This window comes from Trachurus japonicus, chromosome 4, assembly GCF_045865225.1.
Source record: "Trachurus japonicus isolate A0001 chromosome 4, Traja_1.0".
NCBI lineage: Eukaryota > Metazoa > Chordata > Actinopteri > Carangiformes > Carangidae > Trachurus > Trachurus japonicus.
The window spans coordinates 28,804,880-28,822,166 of NC_140910.1; the positions used below are offsets into that span (position 1 = coordinate 28,804,880).

At 44.3% G+C, this 17,287-nt stretch overlaps 2 protein-coding genes across 2 annotated transcripts in view; both read left to right on the forward strand.

Annotated features, from left to right (window-relative positions):
- The window catches only part of zc3h3 (zinc finger CCCH-type containing 3), a 71,145-nt gene extending 67,777 nt beyond the window's left edge, over nucleotides 1–3,368 (forward strand). The window contains exon 12 of the mRNA XM_085775110.1: nucleotides 3,058–3,368. Coding sequence (XP_085631236.1) covers nucleotides 3,058–3,089 — 32 coding nt within the window. The 3' untranslated portion in view covers nucleotides 3,090–3,368. The remainder of the gene's footprint in view (nucleotides 1–3,057) is intronic.
- A 9,811-nt stretch (nucleotides 3,369–13,179) lies between these two features.
- Nucleotides 13,180–16,989, forward strand: mafaa (MAF bZIP transcription factor Aa). The gene is made up of 2 exons (XM_085775106.1): nucleotides 13,180–13,680; nucleotides 14,408–16,989. Exons 1-2 carry the CDS (start codon nucleotides 13,180–13,182, stop codon nucleotides 14,888–14,890), a joined length of 984 nt encoding a protein of 327 aa, XP_085631232.1. The 3' UTR covers nucleotides 14,891–16,989.
- Nucleotides 16,990–17,287: the final 298 nt, after the last annotated feature.

The following is a 17,287-nucleotide window of genomic DNA, read 5'->3' on the forward strand; positions in this document are numbered from 1 at the left end:
GAGATAATAATGTAACATTACAAGACGGAGTTGTTTTCGATGCAAATGCGTAGCCTGAACCACATGACAGACACAGCTGCTGGGCGGAGTGATTTCATAAACAGCTAAGTAGTTCAGAGTATTTGCTTCATATATACGTTATTATTTCATAGTGTGCTGAATGTGCAGGTCACAACTTCTTCACAAGAGCATTTTGGAGTTGTTGGATTCTGCATTTGATGAGTTTTGAGGGAAAGGTGAAAGTACCGTTTCATGAGCAGCTCGCGGCTCTGCTCCACTGATCTAAAAATAGCTTGCACCGACAATTAAATGTAACAAACATACTTCTAACACTATAGGGATTATGGCAATAGGCCAATTTGCCACAATGTTAAACCATCCCTTTCATGAAACATCCTCAGATTAACTGTTTAGACTTTAGTGGACAAAGGTCAAAGGTCAAGGACAGTGCTGCTGACCTCACAAAATGTGATTTAGGCCTCGTGGTTGCAATATTACTACAAGTCCTCGGGGGAATCCCTTCAAAATTTTGCATTTGGATGATGAGGATGATCAGGTTAAACTTTGTCAGCAAAGGTTATCCTCAATTATGACAAAATTTTACACTTTTTTTTTTTTATATATATACAGTATAACTCTGGATAAACATGGATTAAACTACAAGCTATTTGAATGGCGGAGGGATACATACGGCCTGTTCACACATGTTTTAAGCTCCACATGACTGATCTCACCGGAGTGTTTTACGACTGTTTCATTGAGCGATTAGAAGCCGCTGATTTACAGCGTCACAGATCCACAGAACTCCGACCAGACTGAGTCCAGAGTGTCGGCTTCCACCGCCCGGAGCTGGAGCTGCACACGATCTTTGCTCCGTTCATGGGAATTCAGTGGGTGGGTGGGGTGGGGTGGGGGTGTAAGAGCTGCGGACAGATAATGATGATCAGAGCCGGGGGAGTTGGAGTGGAGGGGGAGAGGGGGGGTGTGATGATGCTCAGGGGAGGAGTAATAATGCTCAGAGCACAGAGGTAATAATATTTAGGTTTTGGGCCGGACAGACGCACAGCTGAGCTCTCTGTTGACAGACTTGACAGATAGAGGATTAGGAGTGAGGCTGCCTCCCCCGATCCCTCTCATTCCTCCCCCCTCCTCCTCCCACTGCCACCAGGCTCCACCATCCACCTGCCCCTGCCTGCTGGACACACACACACACACACACATACACACTTACACTTACACACTTTTACACTTCTACACAAGCATGCTGGCTTCCACTGCCGCTCAACATTTGACCGGCTCTAACACCTGTGTTCAGCTCGTCTCATCCTGTAACACATTACCCAAGAATTTCTGTCTCGTTTTCATCTCATTTTACATTTTACTTTCACTGCTTCCTTCGTTTCATTGGGAAATTCAATATAAATGATTTAAAGTTTATAAAATACCTTTATTTATTTGTGTTTTTACCTGATGAATAGTTGTTTGCAGGAGATTTACAGTCGATTTTTAATCTAAAGAAGTCTTTGCACAATAAGCCCAAAAAACAACATATTGCGATTTCAGTGTGAATGCTCATTTTTGCTGTTCTCTTTTAAACTTTAATAATAATAATACATTTTATTTGTAAGCGCTTTTACAGATGCTCAAAGACACTTTACACTTTAAAAATCATAAAATAGAGCAAAGTCAGAGTGAAATTCAATTAAAAACAGCAATAAAACAGTATTTAAAAATATAAATTTGATGATGTGATGTCTGTTCAGTCAAACATCTCCCATTGAATATGATTTGTTGACCAGGGCGTCTCCGTAGCAACACAATGCGCAACAATGTTGTGACACATTTGCAGCCTTATCGCAGCTCCTACGATTTGGATGTTGCATTTGGGCCATGTTGGGGTTTTTTTTTTTGATCAATTTTTTTTAATTGAATTTTTCATTTCATTTTAGAGAGACAAAAAAAGGACACAAGAACAAATCAGAGATATAACAGACGAACACCTGACAGTATATAAAACAGAGAAAGTCTAACAAACAAACAAGCAAAACAAAACAAAACAAGAGGCAAAATGTACAAAAAAGATTTGACTTCCAAAAAGAAAGAGAAAGAAAAAGAGAAAACATTGTATCCCCATGTTGTGCTTTTGATAAGATTGCGATCAATTTGTGCAGCAGCTCTACTTGTGTGTTTTTGTCTCTACATTTAAAGGTCAGCTCAGGTCATTTGTGTGAGGTTGTCGAACGTAGTCGGTGTCTCACACGTGTGCGTCGGCGTACAGTCGTTCATCGTCTGAGAAAAAATGTAGCACCGACGGAAAGAGCTGTTTGAATGTTAAAATATTCAACAACATGAAGCAAATATTTAAATAGATATTTGACTGTTCCACACAACCCCAACAACAATCCCTTTGTGTGTTTGTATGACACACACACACACGTCCAGAAAGAGTTGTGTTACTTTAGATGACGACTCATCTGAGCAGCCGGTGGAGGATCTACACTCTTGTGTCCACTCTGATGAGTATGTCACTCAGTGGGACAGTCCAGCTCCTCCATGTGTGTCTAAACACACACGCATGTACACACATACACACACACAGACACACACAGACACACACAGGATCCTGGTCTGTGCTCCGCCTCTGTCCAGTTGCTTTGTGCTCTTAAGTATTACTAATGACGCTGTGGTCTCTCTCGCTAACACACCGCGCCGCCCGGAGCCTCATTAAAGGTGGAACTCAGCCAAACGAGCTCCTCTTCACTTTGCATAAATTAGCTCTGATGCAATGTATCACTGCCACACTGCAAACTCACACACACACACACACACACACACACACACACACACACACACACCTTCATCCATCCCTGTTGTCCTGCTCTCTTCCTCATTTACTCATCAGCTGCGATGTCATCAGTCAGCGTTTCAGCAGGATCCAACAACACGCAGCAGATCAGAGTCGGTCGCGCACCAGGAAACACAAACACACGCACACGCACACACCCTCTTTTCATCCTCTTTTCTTGTTGTTTCTGCCCCCCCTCTACCCCCCTCTAGAGAAGAAGCTACAGATCAAACCGCGGCTGTGAGACGACCTGACGGACCTGCAGCCGCCGAGGTGAACGACACTTATGAAATGATTTCTGAGCCTCAGGTTTGTCCTGGCTGGTCTTTTCTCTCTGTGTCCTACTACACCTCTGTAATCTATCAACTCAGGGCCTGAACAGGCACACACACACACACACACACACACACACACACACACACACACAAAGTCAGGTTTACACATCAGTTTGGATGTTTACACGTTTCTCTCTTCAGGTTTTGTAAAAAGTTTTAAGAAGTACAAATAAAAAGATGAACTCTTACTGTGTGTCGTTTCACACTCTGTTCGACAAGTGGAGTCAGTGCTGTGGGAGATTTTCTCGCCTGTCTGTGTGTGTGTCTCTGTGTGTGTGTGTGTGTGTGTGTGTGTGTGTGTGTGTGTGTGCGTGCGTGCCTATGTGTCTGTGTGTGTGTGTGTCAGTCTTGGAACGGCGATGTCGTCATATGACCCGAGCGTGTTTGCGAGAGTTTTCATCAGGAAGGTGGTGACAGAAGCAGCAGTGCCCCTCACTTTAAAGACACATGAGCACACGGTGACTTCATCCTCATCACGCTGTGTGTGTGTGTGTGTGTGTGTGTGTGTGTGTGTGTGTGTGTGTGTGTGTGTGTGTGTGTGTGTGTGTGTGTGTGTGTGTGTGTGTGTGTGTGTGTGTGTGTGTGTGTGTGTGTGTGTGTGTGTGTGTGTGTGTGTGTGTGTGTGTGTGTGTGTGTGTGTGTGTGTGTGTGCGCATGCGCGCATGCAGAAGTAAATCATTAAAATAACCCTAGTCTTAAATCTCACACACACACACTTTTCATCTGTGAGAGATTAGATTAAAATTCTTCTTTTGACACTGATTACATCCCTAAAATCTCATCTCCACCTTAAACACACAACACTCCAAAATTAAACACATTTTTACATTAGCCTAATATATTGTCAAAACAAGAAACCGACTGCAAAGATAAACAAGTAAATGACACAATGTCACATTATAAACACCATAATTAAAGGGATAGTTCAACATTTTAGCAAATTGGCCCATTGCCATAATCGCTATAGTCATAGCAGTAGGTTTCATTACCTTTAATTGTCGGTGCAAGCTATTTTTGGAACGGGGGAGCAGAGCCGTGAGTTGCTCAGAGCTACGCTACGGAGGCCACCAAAGCATTTTGGAGTTGTTGGATTGTGTATTTAATGAGTTTGATGAGGGAAACCAAGAAATCCCATGAGCCTCCGTAGCGTAGCTCTGAGCAGCTCGCGGCTCTGCTCCGCCGTTCTAAAAATAGCTTGCACCGACAATTAAAGGTAACGAACCTACTGCTATGACTATAGGAATTATGGCAATGGGCCAATTTGCCAAAATGTTGAACTATCCCTTTAACACCAAATGTACGTGTTAACAAGCTAAAAACTTCACCTTCACTGTAATGTTTCACATGGATTTGGGAAATTGAATAATTTCTGAGCCTCTTGGTGATTTCAACACTTGGACGGGAACCGGGATCTGTTCTGTGACGGAGCTGAACCTCTGCTGGACGCTGACACTGAACCAACAGATCATCTGGTGAGACCCTGTGGGCTCCTACTCTCATGATGGTTTCAGGTTTTTTTCCCCCATCGTCATGTTTGCTGGTGTTAAAGTTAGATTAGAAAACATTAGAACAGATTTGACCTCCACTATTTTCACACTCAACACAAATTTCACTCTGAGCTGATTTAAACAAAAAAGTAAAAATGGAAGATGAGAAAAAACTGGAAAATACAGACAGGACTTGAGACAGTAGGTATGACTGTTTAGTAGATTAATACTTAGATAATTATTTAATCTAGTTTTATTTTGATACATCGTTTCCTGTCCTTTATTTCTCTCTGTCTGTGATCAAAATGGTGACAGAGATGATTCTGGGAAATGCAGAGTTCAGGCCTCCACCAATTAAACTTTTATTAATTATTATTTTACACTGTTTGTTTGTGAGCACTGAGCAAATACTAACATACATACAGGTTAACAGAGGTGTCGCCATGGTGACAAACAACCCGTATGAAACTCTGAGGAGCAACACAACATCAGCCGAGATGTCACAACACACACACACACACACACACGTGTATCTTTGTGAGGACACTCATTGACATAATGTTTTCCCTAGCCACTTACCCTAACCTTAACCATGCAAAACAAATGCCTAACCTTAACCATTACTTTTAACCTAACTTAAACCTAATTATAATAACCTAGTTATTATAAAGTCTTAACCCTCAAACAGCCCTTGGAAGGGGTTTGAGAAAGTGAGAACCAACCAAAATGTCCTCACTCTGATGGTTTAAAACTCAAACTGGTCCTCACATGTATAGCTGTACAAGTACACACACCAGTGTATATCTGCACACACACAGTTTTGTCACCAACTAGTTCCAACACAGAAAATAAATCCTATATTTTAGTTGATGAGTTGATTGATGAGCTTCAGAGGTGTGGCTTCTCTGTGCTAAGCTACTTTAGGCTAACAGCTGCTGATCCTGCAGGTTGCACCAATGCTTCAGTGTTTTCATCTTTCTCAGCATCTTTTTTTTTTTTTTTAACCAGACCTCGAACACAACACAGACCAGTCGGCCGATGATGGTCAACCAGCAAGTTAGAAACCTTCACCAAGAGACTGTCGCTGAGGCTGCCACTTAAACTCTGCTGAAAACATCTTGTCAGGGTGTGTGTGTGTGTCTGTGTGTGCGTTCAACTCCATTCTCTCTCAGATGTATTGACAGCAGCGAGCGGAGATGGAGAGCTCGACATGTTTCTCAGAGAAGGCAGGAGACAGGGAGCCATCACTCTTCTCTTCTCACCGCACGTTTTTTTCCCTCCCTCCCTCCATCCCTCTCTCCCTCTCCTTCCTCCTCCTCCTCCTCACCCACGTAGCTCCTCTCCTGCCTGCGCTGAAGACATAAGTGCCTTAGACAGATGTCTGCTGCCTCTTGTCTAAAACCCTCAACGCGAGCTGCTGAGCTCGGCAAACTCTAATTAAGATCAATATTTCAATTTTTAGTAAAAGCGCATGAGACGGAGAGAAGAAGAAGACGGAGGAGGAGGAGGAGGAGGAGGAATCATCTGTCCGCCGAGGCTCGCGTAGACAAAAGGAAAGGTCAACTGTGATTCTTCATCGTGTGTGTGTGTGTGTTTGGCTCCCAGTGTGTGTGAGTTAGAGGGATTTGATGAGAGCCGGTTTGTGTGTGAGGATCAGGTTCAAAATCCTCGTTTGTTTTTTTTCCTCCTGTTGAGTTTTTCTTCCTCGGTGGAAGATTTATCTCCTCAAACACTGTGCTCATCTAAACAGAGAGTGTGATACATGGACTTCACTGACTCTGACCGGGGACAGATGACACATGAAAGACACGTTGCACATCAAGGAACACATGAAGTTTAAAAGGTCCACTTATAAATACATTTAGTGTCATTTTAAAACAGTGTTTTAGCTGAACTTGGTCCAGACTAACACACCTGATACCTGAGCAGTCCTGTACATTGGGGATGTGGGAGTAAACAGGAAGTAGATTGTGTCTTTTCTGCAGCAGATGTTGCAAAACAGCAAAGAACTCCAGAGTTAGAATGCAGAATTGAACTGATCAACAGCTACAAAACCAAAAATGTACTTACCACCTTGTTTCCACCTCTTGAAGTCGATGCAGATGAGCAGAGGTGTTGCAACAGATCTGGCTGTGACGGCTGACATCGGTCCGTATCAAGAACAACATGGTGTTGCCAATGGTTGTGTGTGAACATTGTGCATAGTTTGAATCATCACTGGTTTTGGGGTTTTGGTTTTGGATTCAACGTGCCTCCTGCCTGGGGCCTCCAGAGAGTCTAGTACAGGGCATAGTGAGCTACTTTTAATATGACGAGGTCAAAATGAACAACCTCCATTATTTATGAAGGTATATCATGCTGTTATCTGTGTTATATACATATACATCTATATAACAGATTAAAAATAAAACAGGAAAAATATCTTCTTGGGATCGTCTCAGTTTTCGGTCGCCCAGACGACAACGCCAGAGTTTTCAAACGAAATCGCAGTTGGCAGTTTCCAAAAGTCTCTGTTTTCGCTACTCAAAATCGGCAGAGTCGATGGACGGGAGGAGGAAACGAAGCAGAAGAGATGTTTGAAAACAAAAAAATGTAGTTATAGACATGGTCTGTGTGAAATACCACGTCTGTATCTGAAACCAGTCGCTCATCCTGAATCAACTTTCCTCCAAAAACCTCTTCTAACGACCTGGGAGTCGACCCCTTCACTCCTGCACCGATGATTCTAACAAACTTTTAATTTTCACATCCGCAGTTGGTTTAAATCGTAACATCTTACATCTGAGATCTGAAAAGAGCAACACGACGTCTGATGGCTGCAGAGACACGATGAGACGGGTTGTAAACAAACCTCCAGGTAAGAATTATGACCTGACGTGTCGTCTGCAAACATCCATCACCGTTTATTGACCCAGTTAAAGCTTCAACTTTGACCGACTGCTCTCCCTGTCCTGGTTTCTGCTCCCCTTCCCTCCATCCCCAACATCTCAGGTTTGCTTTTATTTGCCTCCAGATAAAGATACACCTTTATGCATATATACAGATGGCAGATCTGTATATGCCATTGTAGAGTTTTGTTTAAAACCTTTTTCTTTTTAAGGTGACACACGATGATGGACGAACTGACAGAAGTAGAAGAATGAGTTTGTCGTCTTTTCCTCCATTTTGCTTCCTTTTGTTTCATCTCAATCCAGAGACGAGTTAAACCGATATTGAACCAGAACTGAACCGAACGCATCGTGACCTTTAACGCCACAGAACGACCGAAGCAGGTGAGCTGAAGGCGATGGTCTGTCAGTCTCCTCCTGCCGACTTCCTCTCTTCCAACACATTCATCTCTTTCTTCGTCCATCACCTCGTCTGATTCTGATGTTTCCTCGATGTCGTTCTCATCGAATGCTGAATTCATCAAACGGGACAATCTCTTCTTCTTCTGCTTCGATGTATGAACACATGAGGATTCACGTTCCTGCAAAGTTTGTGTTTATAGTTTCCCTGATCCAGCTAGTGGTCAGAGCCGATGTTTCACCCACATCTGTGTTCGCTCGTCGTTCCACTATCTGCTCAGGTGTCGTGTGCTTCGGTCTTTAAAGGTATAATGTGTAGGAATTCCCCCCATCTAGCGTTGCGGTTGCATATCTGAACGTATTCTTGATGTTGCATTCATGTGAAATCGGGCAGACGTCAGACAGACAACAGACGCTGCATGTAACAGGATAAACAAGCGTCTATGTAAACAAGTGGTCCGCCAGCACGAGGCAAAACAATACAGGCGTGACAATATGTTGTCATGGTGATGTCGTATTGTTTTTACCTGACCACATTTTTTTTTTTTATTTTTTTACCGTCTTTCTCTCGCGGAGTAAAATGACATCCGGTTGGTTTGCCGACGGCCGTCTGCCTGACTGCACCTGAATGCAACATCAGTGCCTCCGTCCTTCCTCACACTACACAGTGGTGACAGTTTTAACAGGCCGAGCCGACAGCTCCGCTGAGTTTCCGTGGTTACCTACGGTCACGCTGCCACTGAACGTAAAAAAATGGCGATGCAACATGGCCGCCTCGGTTCGGTGCGTCGCCCACTTATGTATTTGTAACGACTTGTAACAACTCATTCTAAGGTACGAGAAAGCTTTCATTTGTATGCAGGTGTGATTCCACTTCAGTAAAATACGTATTTATGAAAGACATATTAGATTTTTTTGCTAATATAAAGCCAAATAAGTTACATACTGGGGCTTTAACTTTGTCTCCAGCTTCATCTTTAAAAGTCTCTGTCTCTGTCTCTCAGATTTTAGTTTTTACTTTGGTGAATGCACCAAAAAGTTCTTGGGCGGCTAAAAAGCGCAGACGTCCGCGCTCGGCCTTTTGGAAGTTTCAGTTTGTGGTTTCTCTCGCTCGGCCTTGTCCGTCGTGTTTGTCACGTCTCCCGCCTCTTTGAGACCGAACACCTTTCATCCCACAAACATGATTTCTCTACAAGAAGCGTGTGGTGAAACTCCTGGTTTCTAAAGTAGGAGAGTGTGTGTGTATGTGTGTGTGTGTATGTGTGATACATCCCTGCACAATTAAAGCTGATTCCTCCACAGCGTCTTAACGGCAGTTACAAAAAAAAAAAAAAAAAAAAAAAGCCCCTCCCAGGCCTCAGATAACCCTGAGCCACCTCGTGGAGCCGGTGTCCTTTTGGTCTGGCGCCGGCTAGCGAGCCCCCCGGCTCTAAAAGCCCCACCGTCGATCCTCCACCTTGCTGATGTCCATTTTGTGCTTAAATCGGTAGAACTGCACTTGCAGCGAAGTTCCAATTTGCAAAGGCACAATGAAAACCCTGACTTCAAAAATTTATGTCTCAAGCCCTCGGCCGCAGACACTCCCCCTTCCCCTGACAATGAATGGACCACAGCAGATCTACTTAACTGTGCCATTTTCAATGCAGACTGCTTAGCTTGGCGTTCGCCGGCCAGTTCCTGCTTATTTGATAAAAAAAAAAAAGAAAAAAAAAAAACCTCTCCTAATGACTTAGCGCACCTAAACTTCAAATACCTTGATATGATTTCCTGTCCCTTCATCTCACACTCTTTTCTTTTCATCCTCGCCAGCAGATTTGAAGCAGGGGCAGGTGGGATGGGGTGGATGGATGAGAGGGGTGGGGTAGGTTGGGGGTGTATTTCATGGCCAGTTCGGACTGGAAGTGAAGCTCAGCAGCTGTGCAAGGTTTTCCTCTTCACATCTGACCAACTCAAACTTACTGCCACCTGTTTTTTTCTGCGTTTTTTTTCCTGAGGATCTGCACTTTGTATCCTTCCTTCTTTTCTTCCTTTCTCCCTTCCTTCTTTCCACAATCCTTTTTCCTTTTTTCCTTCCTTCCCTTTGTCCTCATTTCTTCTTCCTTCCTTTTCGACCCAATTGACCCAATCCTCCCTCCTTCTGTCTTTCCTTCCTTTTCCCCTTCCTCTTTCCTCCCCCTCCCCCTCCTTTATCCTTCCTTCCTTCTTTCTTTCTTTCCTTCCTTCCTTCCTTCCTTCCTTCCTTCCTTGACCCAGGAGGACAACAGGAGCCCTCCTCCCATGATGCTTATCACCGGTATCGACATCCTGCTCAACCTTCCGCTGTGATTTCCCTCACACACACACACACACCCACCATGAAACCCCCCCCCCCCCCCCCCAGAAAGAGAAAAAAAGACATATGTGTCCAGAATGGAGACGCGCGCGCGCCAGTCGGAGCTTAATTATCCGTCGATCCGCGAGGATGAGTCGAGATGCAATTTGTGGTTAATTGCGAATGAAAACCCTGTAGACCCCCCCCCCCACTACCACCACCGGGGACTATCCAATCATACTTAACCCCGCGCGCACCACGACGAGGCCTCCTCACACAGCCTCGCGGAAATGCGGATTGATTTTTGGCAGAGGGGCGCGTGGCCTTAAATCGATCAGTGATTGATAGATTCTGATGGTCCGGGGGGGGGGGGGGGTCCTCATGAGACCTGACGAGCTGCTGTTAACACATCTAATCAAAGAAAAGATTGTGATGGAGATAATTAGAAGTTTTTTTTATAAGTTCACATCAAAGATGACACGAGATGAACGTTTAATTTCTCCAGTCAGGAAGTTCAGTCCACACAGAGGAAGCAGCAGTCAGGTATTGATTATTTAATAAGGATTTTTTTTTTAAACACACACACATTTTGAGTTGATAAAGTATTTTTCTTATTATTTAAACTCTTCTTGCTGTTATTTAAGACACTAGCTACAAGATTCTGGGTTATTATAACACGTCTGATATAGATTTATAGTTTTCATATCACCACTGTAACTAATAATAACAAAGGCACACACACACACACACACCTATAATGTCAAAAAAAGACTTGTATGTGTTGTATTATAAACTTTTTATTTCAAATAGCCTAATGTTTACTTCATACTGTGTCTTGTGTTGCAGAGAAACCACCAACATTAAAAAAAATAGCTTCTTATACTGTCTGATCTACATATTAATTTCCAGTTTATATTTTATTCCTATTTGCAGCAACTTCGTGTGTGTTGAATCCGATCACATTAACACTTGATTGAGTCTGGATCTTATTTGATTACAGAAAGACAGAAAGTCATCTTTTAAACAAAGTTACAGTGAAATTCATCCTGGATTTGTCCGTTTACATGGTTCCTCGCATACTTTGTACATTTTGAAATGACAAACTAAGCCACTTCTACTAAGCCAAAATGAGAAAACCACTGGTCTCAAAGTGATTTTAAAGAAATATTAAACAGGTTTGCTGTAGGATGATGAAAAGCCTCAGTGAGAATAAACCACAGTGAGTTATTATATGGTCTTTAAATATAAGTTGCAAAATACATTTTCATTTACCATGAATTAACGAGCTGGATGTGATTTTCTCTTTCTGTGAAATCTGAAAACACAACGCATGTGAACTCAACTCTACAATTACATGACCGGTGTTCGCTTTTCTAAAGTGTTTCTCTTTTCCGAGTAAACATTTTTTCTCTGAGAAACCAGCGGAGCTCTCGTCTTACTTACTCCTCCGCTCCGCTCCGACCGCTCTGCAGTAGCATCTGCTCGGTCACTAGAGGGGGGGGTCTGCTGCACCTGTTCTCTCCCACTCGGCTTCGGCTTCTCTCGGCTTCGGCTTCGGCTTCTCTCGGAGCGACGACCGCCGCCGGAGCAAGAGTCTCGCTCTCTCTCTCTCTTTCCCCACTCTCTCCGCCGTGATCTCCTCCTCCCATTGGCCCGTCGCACCTCTCTGTGTGGGAGGGGAGGGTCGGAGGGAGGGGGGTTGGGGATGTGGGGGGGGGGGGACTCGCTGTCTTTATAAGTGCACACTGGCAGCCGGCGCCTCAGTGACACTACGTGGTTGCACCGAGAAGCTCTAAGAAACAGAAACAGTCCGAAGGAAGGAAGGAGGGAAGGAAGGCCGCTGCAGAGAAACAAACCGAGCGGATTTTATTATCACCTCCTCTTGCATAATAATAATAACAGACACACACACACACACACCGGAGAGAGAGAGAGGAGGGGGACAGGACCAGGACCGAGGGGATCGAACCTGTGAGTAGTAGACGCTGCTTGAGTTAAATCTCTGGAGTGAAGGCAACAGCAACAAGAAGAAGAGGGGACCAGACTGTGGACCAGCTCCCTGCAGCTCAACAACATCCATGTGAACTTTGAAAACTTCTTCACGTGTCATTCCGTGTTTGGATTCCTGGGACTTTTCTTTTTTTTTTTTTTTGGCACGCTTTTTACGCACGCCTGCGCACCGCAACTGTGACTGTCACACACAGAGTGTGTTAGAAAACTTTAAATCCGGGCCATGCTGCAGTGACTTCATGGTCAAGTTGTAAACAGCAGCAGCAGCAGCAGCAATAAGAGGCGCAGAAGAATAAGAAGAAGAAGGATGCTTGGAAAATATTTGTAACGCTGCTGGGAGGAGGAGACGCAGAAATCTTGTTCGTGTCACTTGATCGAGCAAAAAAAAAAAAAAAGGACAGTAAATCACAGGGAGGCAAGTGGACTCCAGAGGTGAAGCGAGGACAAGACAGGTTGGTGTCTCCAAATTCAACCGGGCTCGGGTTTCAGCCGCCCCGGGGGCTCCTGGTATTAAAGCTGCATTTGACCCGGGATAAGTTGTCAACAAGAGCAGCAAGCGCGCACGGAGAAGGCGAACTGGCAGGTGTACAAGTTCATTTACATGCATACGTATATTCACGCCACTATATATAGAAGTTGTCTTAGGGACGAGCAGCCTTAATAAGTTCCTCCTCCACCCCTAACCCACCACACTCACTCCACTCCTCTCCACTCCGGCCCTTGCTGCTGCAGCCGGGCGTGTGCGTACGTGTGTCTATATATATATACACACACACACACACACACACACACACACACACACACACCAACCATACAGGCTTTTATTCCGCAATCTGTATCCGAGAGGAGGGCTGCCGCTGTCGGTTTGGCTGTGAGGGGGGCAGGAGTTGTCGCATGGACTGACATGGCCACCGACCTCGCCATGAGCGCAGAGCTGCCCAACAGCCCTCTGGCCATCGAGTACGTCAACGACTTTGACCTGATGAAGTTCGAGGTGAAGAAGGAGCCGCCGGAGGCCGACCGCTACAACTGCCACCGCCTCCCGTCCGGCTCGCTGTCCTCCACGCCCATCAGCACCCCCTGCTCCTCCGTGCCTTCCTCGCCCAGCTTCTGCGCACCGAGCCCCGGCGGCGGCGGCGGCGGCGGCGGCGCGCAGGGCAACAACAACCACAACCACAACCAGAGCCTCGCCAGCAGCGGCGGGGGGGTCAACAGCAGCAACAGCAGCAGCGGCAGCAGCGGCAGCAACAATCAGGGGGGCAGCAACAACAAGCCGCAGCTGGAGGATCTGTACTGGATCCCCAGCTACCAGCACCACATCAACCCGGAGGCGCTCAACCTGACCCCCGAGGACGCCGTGGAGGCCCTCATCGGGAACGCGCACCACCACGCGCACCACCACCAGGTAGGGCATGTCAGTCACGATTACTAATTGTTTTCCCACAATTAATCGTGGTATTTTAAACGCCATGATGTTGGAACCATAGATGTAGATGTGCGCCAAAAAATAAAGGTACATGCACAGATACTGGTCCATTTACCTGTAACGTAACATTGAATTGGTAGGAGTTTAAATGTTAGGGTGTCATTTTTAATTTAAAAAAGAAGAAAAAAGCAAAACAAAACAAAAAACGATTAAAATAAAAGCAAACATTTGGTATAGATGACAATTTATGATCTGAATATTTCACACACTTCCCCTGGGGATTGATAATTGGTCATATACACTGAACCAACCACAGGACCCTATAGACACTCTGCACTATTAACAGCACTTTAATCTGTATCATTGCACTACTGTACCCTAACTCCGTGCACTTTATATGTATGTTTTTGTTTTCTTATTTATTACACTGCATATTAGGCTATGCACTGGGGTCAGATGCAAATTGCATTTCCTTGCCTTGTTTTTTTAACATGTGCAATGACAATAAATTGAATCAATCAGTCAATATATTAATAGATACTTGAAATATTTAGTGTAAACAATGAGTAATGTAATTATATTTGGACTGTATTTGATTTATTTTACACATTTATAGTGTTGCGAAATTAATTAAAGTGCATAATAATCGTGATAATCGTAATACCGTGATTATTATTAATCGTGACCTCCATCCCTACGTCACCAGGCCTACGAGGGGGGCTTCCGCGCGCAGCAGTACGTCGGGGAGGACCTGTCCACGGCCGGCTCCCACCACCAGGCCCACCACCACCACCACCATCACCATGGCCACCACCACCACCACCACGCGCGCCTGGAGGACCGCTTCTCGGACGAGCAGCTGGTGAGCATGACGGTGCGCGAGCTGAACCGGCAGCTGCGCGGCTTCAGCAAGGAGGAGGTGATCCGCCTGAAGCAGAAGCGGCGCACGCTGAAGAACCGCGGCTACGCGCAGTCCTGCCGCTTCAAGCGCGTGCAGCAGCGGCACATGCTGGAGACGGAGAAGTGCACGCTGCAGAGCCAGGTGGAGCAGCTCAAGCAGGACGTCGCGCGCCTCGTCAAGGAGCGGGATCTTTACAAAGAGAAGTACGAGAAGCTCGCGAGCCGGAGCTACAGCACGAACACGAGAGATCCCTCCGCGAAACAGGCCAACACCGAGTTCTTCATGTGAGAGAGAGAGAGAGAGAGAGAGACTGATGGTTTGTAGCATTGAGACTCTGAACTGAACTGAACTGAACTGAACTGAACTACACCCTCCTCCTCTTCCTCCTCTCCCTCCTCTTCCTCCTTATTCTTCTTTCTATTCGTTTGTATTTTGTTTACAGTTTATGATTATTCCCTCGACAGAAATTTAAAAGACTCTTCTTCATCTTAACCAGAACGAACGAGCAATCCGAAGTCTTAAAAAAAAAGAAGATGTTTCTTGGCTGAATTAGTGCGAGCGCCGAGCTGTCATGATGATGATGATGATGATGATGATGATGATGTGGACACATGGGATCACGTAGTAGCCTGTTGTTTAGATAGACTGCTCTCTCTCCGGTCAGGAAGTCTTCTTACAGTGAACCAAGCTGACTGACTGATGACTGTCTTAATTCACACAAGATGATTTTTGTCTTAAAACTTTTTTCTTTTTCTTTTTTTTTCTTTTTGGCGGGGAGGTGGAGGATGGACGGATGGACGGAGGAAGGGAGGGAGGGGGTGATGATGATTATTTTTTTGTTTTTATTTTTAAAGAGTGGACTGGAACAGAAGCAGAAAAGCAATACACCGCCTCTCCTCTTCCTCCTCCTCCTCCTCTTCCTCCTCAGACTGTGTCAGAGACAGAGCGGCTGGAGACGACGTGACGACACCTTTCAATATTGCAAGTCTATTAGTTGACCCCCCCCCCCCCCCTCAGCCCCCCACGCCCCCATCTCTATTTGCAACAACCCTGCATGCAGGACATGTATGGTACCCAAAACCTCCCCTTTATCTCCCTGTCCACCCCCCACAATCCCTTAGTTCAGTCCATCTCCCAGAATCCTTCCTTCCACTTGTATGGAAACGCATGGCCCACGGTTCTCTCTTCCTCCTCCTCTTCCTCCTCTTCCTCTTCCTCTCAGTAAGGCCTGGGTAATGCAAAAAACAACAAAAATGTCCCCCTCCCCTCCATCCATCGCCCCCTCCTCCACCTCCACCCCCATCTGAGAGGTGCAAGCAAGGACTGCGGACTAAAATGCAAAACAATCTGCTATAACAAAAACAAAACAAAAAAAACCTGGATGCGTCTTTAACTGCTATTTTCAATCAATTTTTTCTATTGTTTTAAAAAAAGAAAAAGAGAAAAAAAAAACGAACAAAAAGAGATTAACTGAGCCAGATTTTAGACTTGTATTTATTTCCACCTTGTACATAATAACGTGTAGAGTAAAAAAAAAAAAAAAAAGACAAAAACACAGAGAACCTGTTGTTATTTTACCTTCTTCTTCTTCTCTTTTTAAAAAGAAAAATCTGCTTTTGTTGCTTGGATTAATTCGATGAAAATGTCTTAATACAAAACAAAACAAAAAAAATGTTTGTATGTTACAGCATGCAAATTGTCTATGGTATCCTCCTCCTCCTCCTCCTCCTCCTCCTCTTCCCCCTCCTCCTACTGAACATGTGTAATGTCAAAGGCAAGCCTATACTGCACTAAGAAGAGATCAAACCTTTTGTTTTCTGACTCATATAGGACCTTTGATCTGGATGTAAAATTAGATGGACAAGGACAAGGACTGCATTCGCTGCTAAAACTCTATGCACCAACCCGATGATTAAAAAAAACAACAACTTATGATTTAATTTCTGTTTTTCTTATTTTACTTTAAATATTTTTTGTAGAAATCTCTGCGGCCTGTGGGTTTCACTCTGCAGCCCGGTGTCTTAACTTAACGAGATGGGAGGATGCTTGATTGTTTTGTTTTTTGTTTTTTGTTTTTTTGGGTGGGGGGATGGGGAGCTCACGTGTTCTTGGAGTAAGTCGATGCATTAATAATCTGTCAACAAGAAATCCCTGGTTCGTGTGTTTTCTGCTGCCTAGATATATGTGCAATATTGTGCAGAAGTGTCTCCGATGTGAAGGAGGAGACCTGTTGGATGGAAATTACTCAATTCACACTCAAAACGCACAACCAGGAAACGATGCTAAATATATCTGAGATTGTTATTATTAATAATAATCATTTAAATTTCTGATTAATCTTTTTTTTTATTATCACATTCTTGCGACCAATCTAAAAATTAACCTTTTTTAAAATAATAGCCTATAAACAGCAGATTTAACTTTATAACTTTCTTTGATTTCAATTTCATTTTCCTGGTTTGATTTAAAACAAACGATTTTTTAAAAGTAATTTTACTCCTAAAATAAAGTCATAATTTGATTAAAGAGAGAGAGAGAGCGAGAGGGAGAAATGAAGGCAGATGAAAAAGGAAAGCAACCTTCTGCACAGTGCTGTTAATGTATATCTGTACATATGATTTCTATATTTATTCAATGAACGTGTCCTGATGATGACGTGTCAACAAGTGGAAAAAACCTACAAAG

What these genes read in the sequence shown, in the direction of transcription:
- mafaa (XM_085775106.1), top strand. Translation starts at nt 13,180, where the DNA reads ATGGCCACCGACCTCGCCATGAGCGCAGAGCTGCCCAACAGCCCTCTG. An exon ending in ACCACGCGCACCACCACCAG is followed by an intron (nt 13,681 to 14,407) that starts GTAGGGCATGTC and finishes CTACGTCACCAG; the next exon opens with GCCTACGAGGGGGGCTTCCG.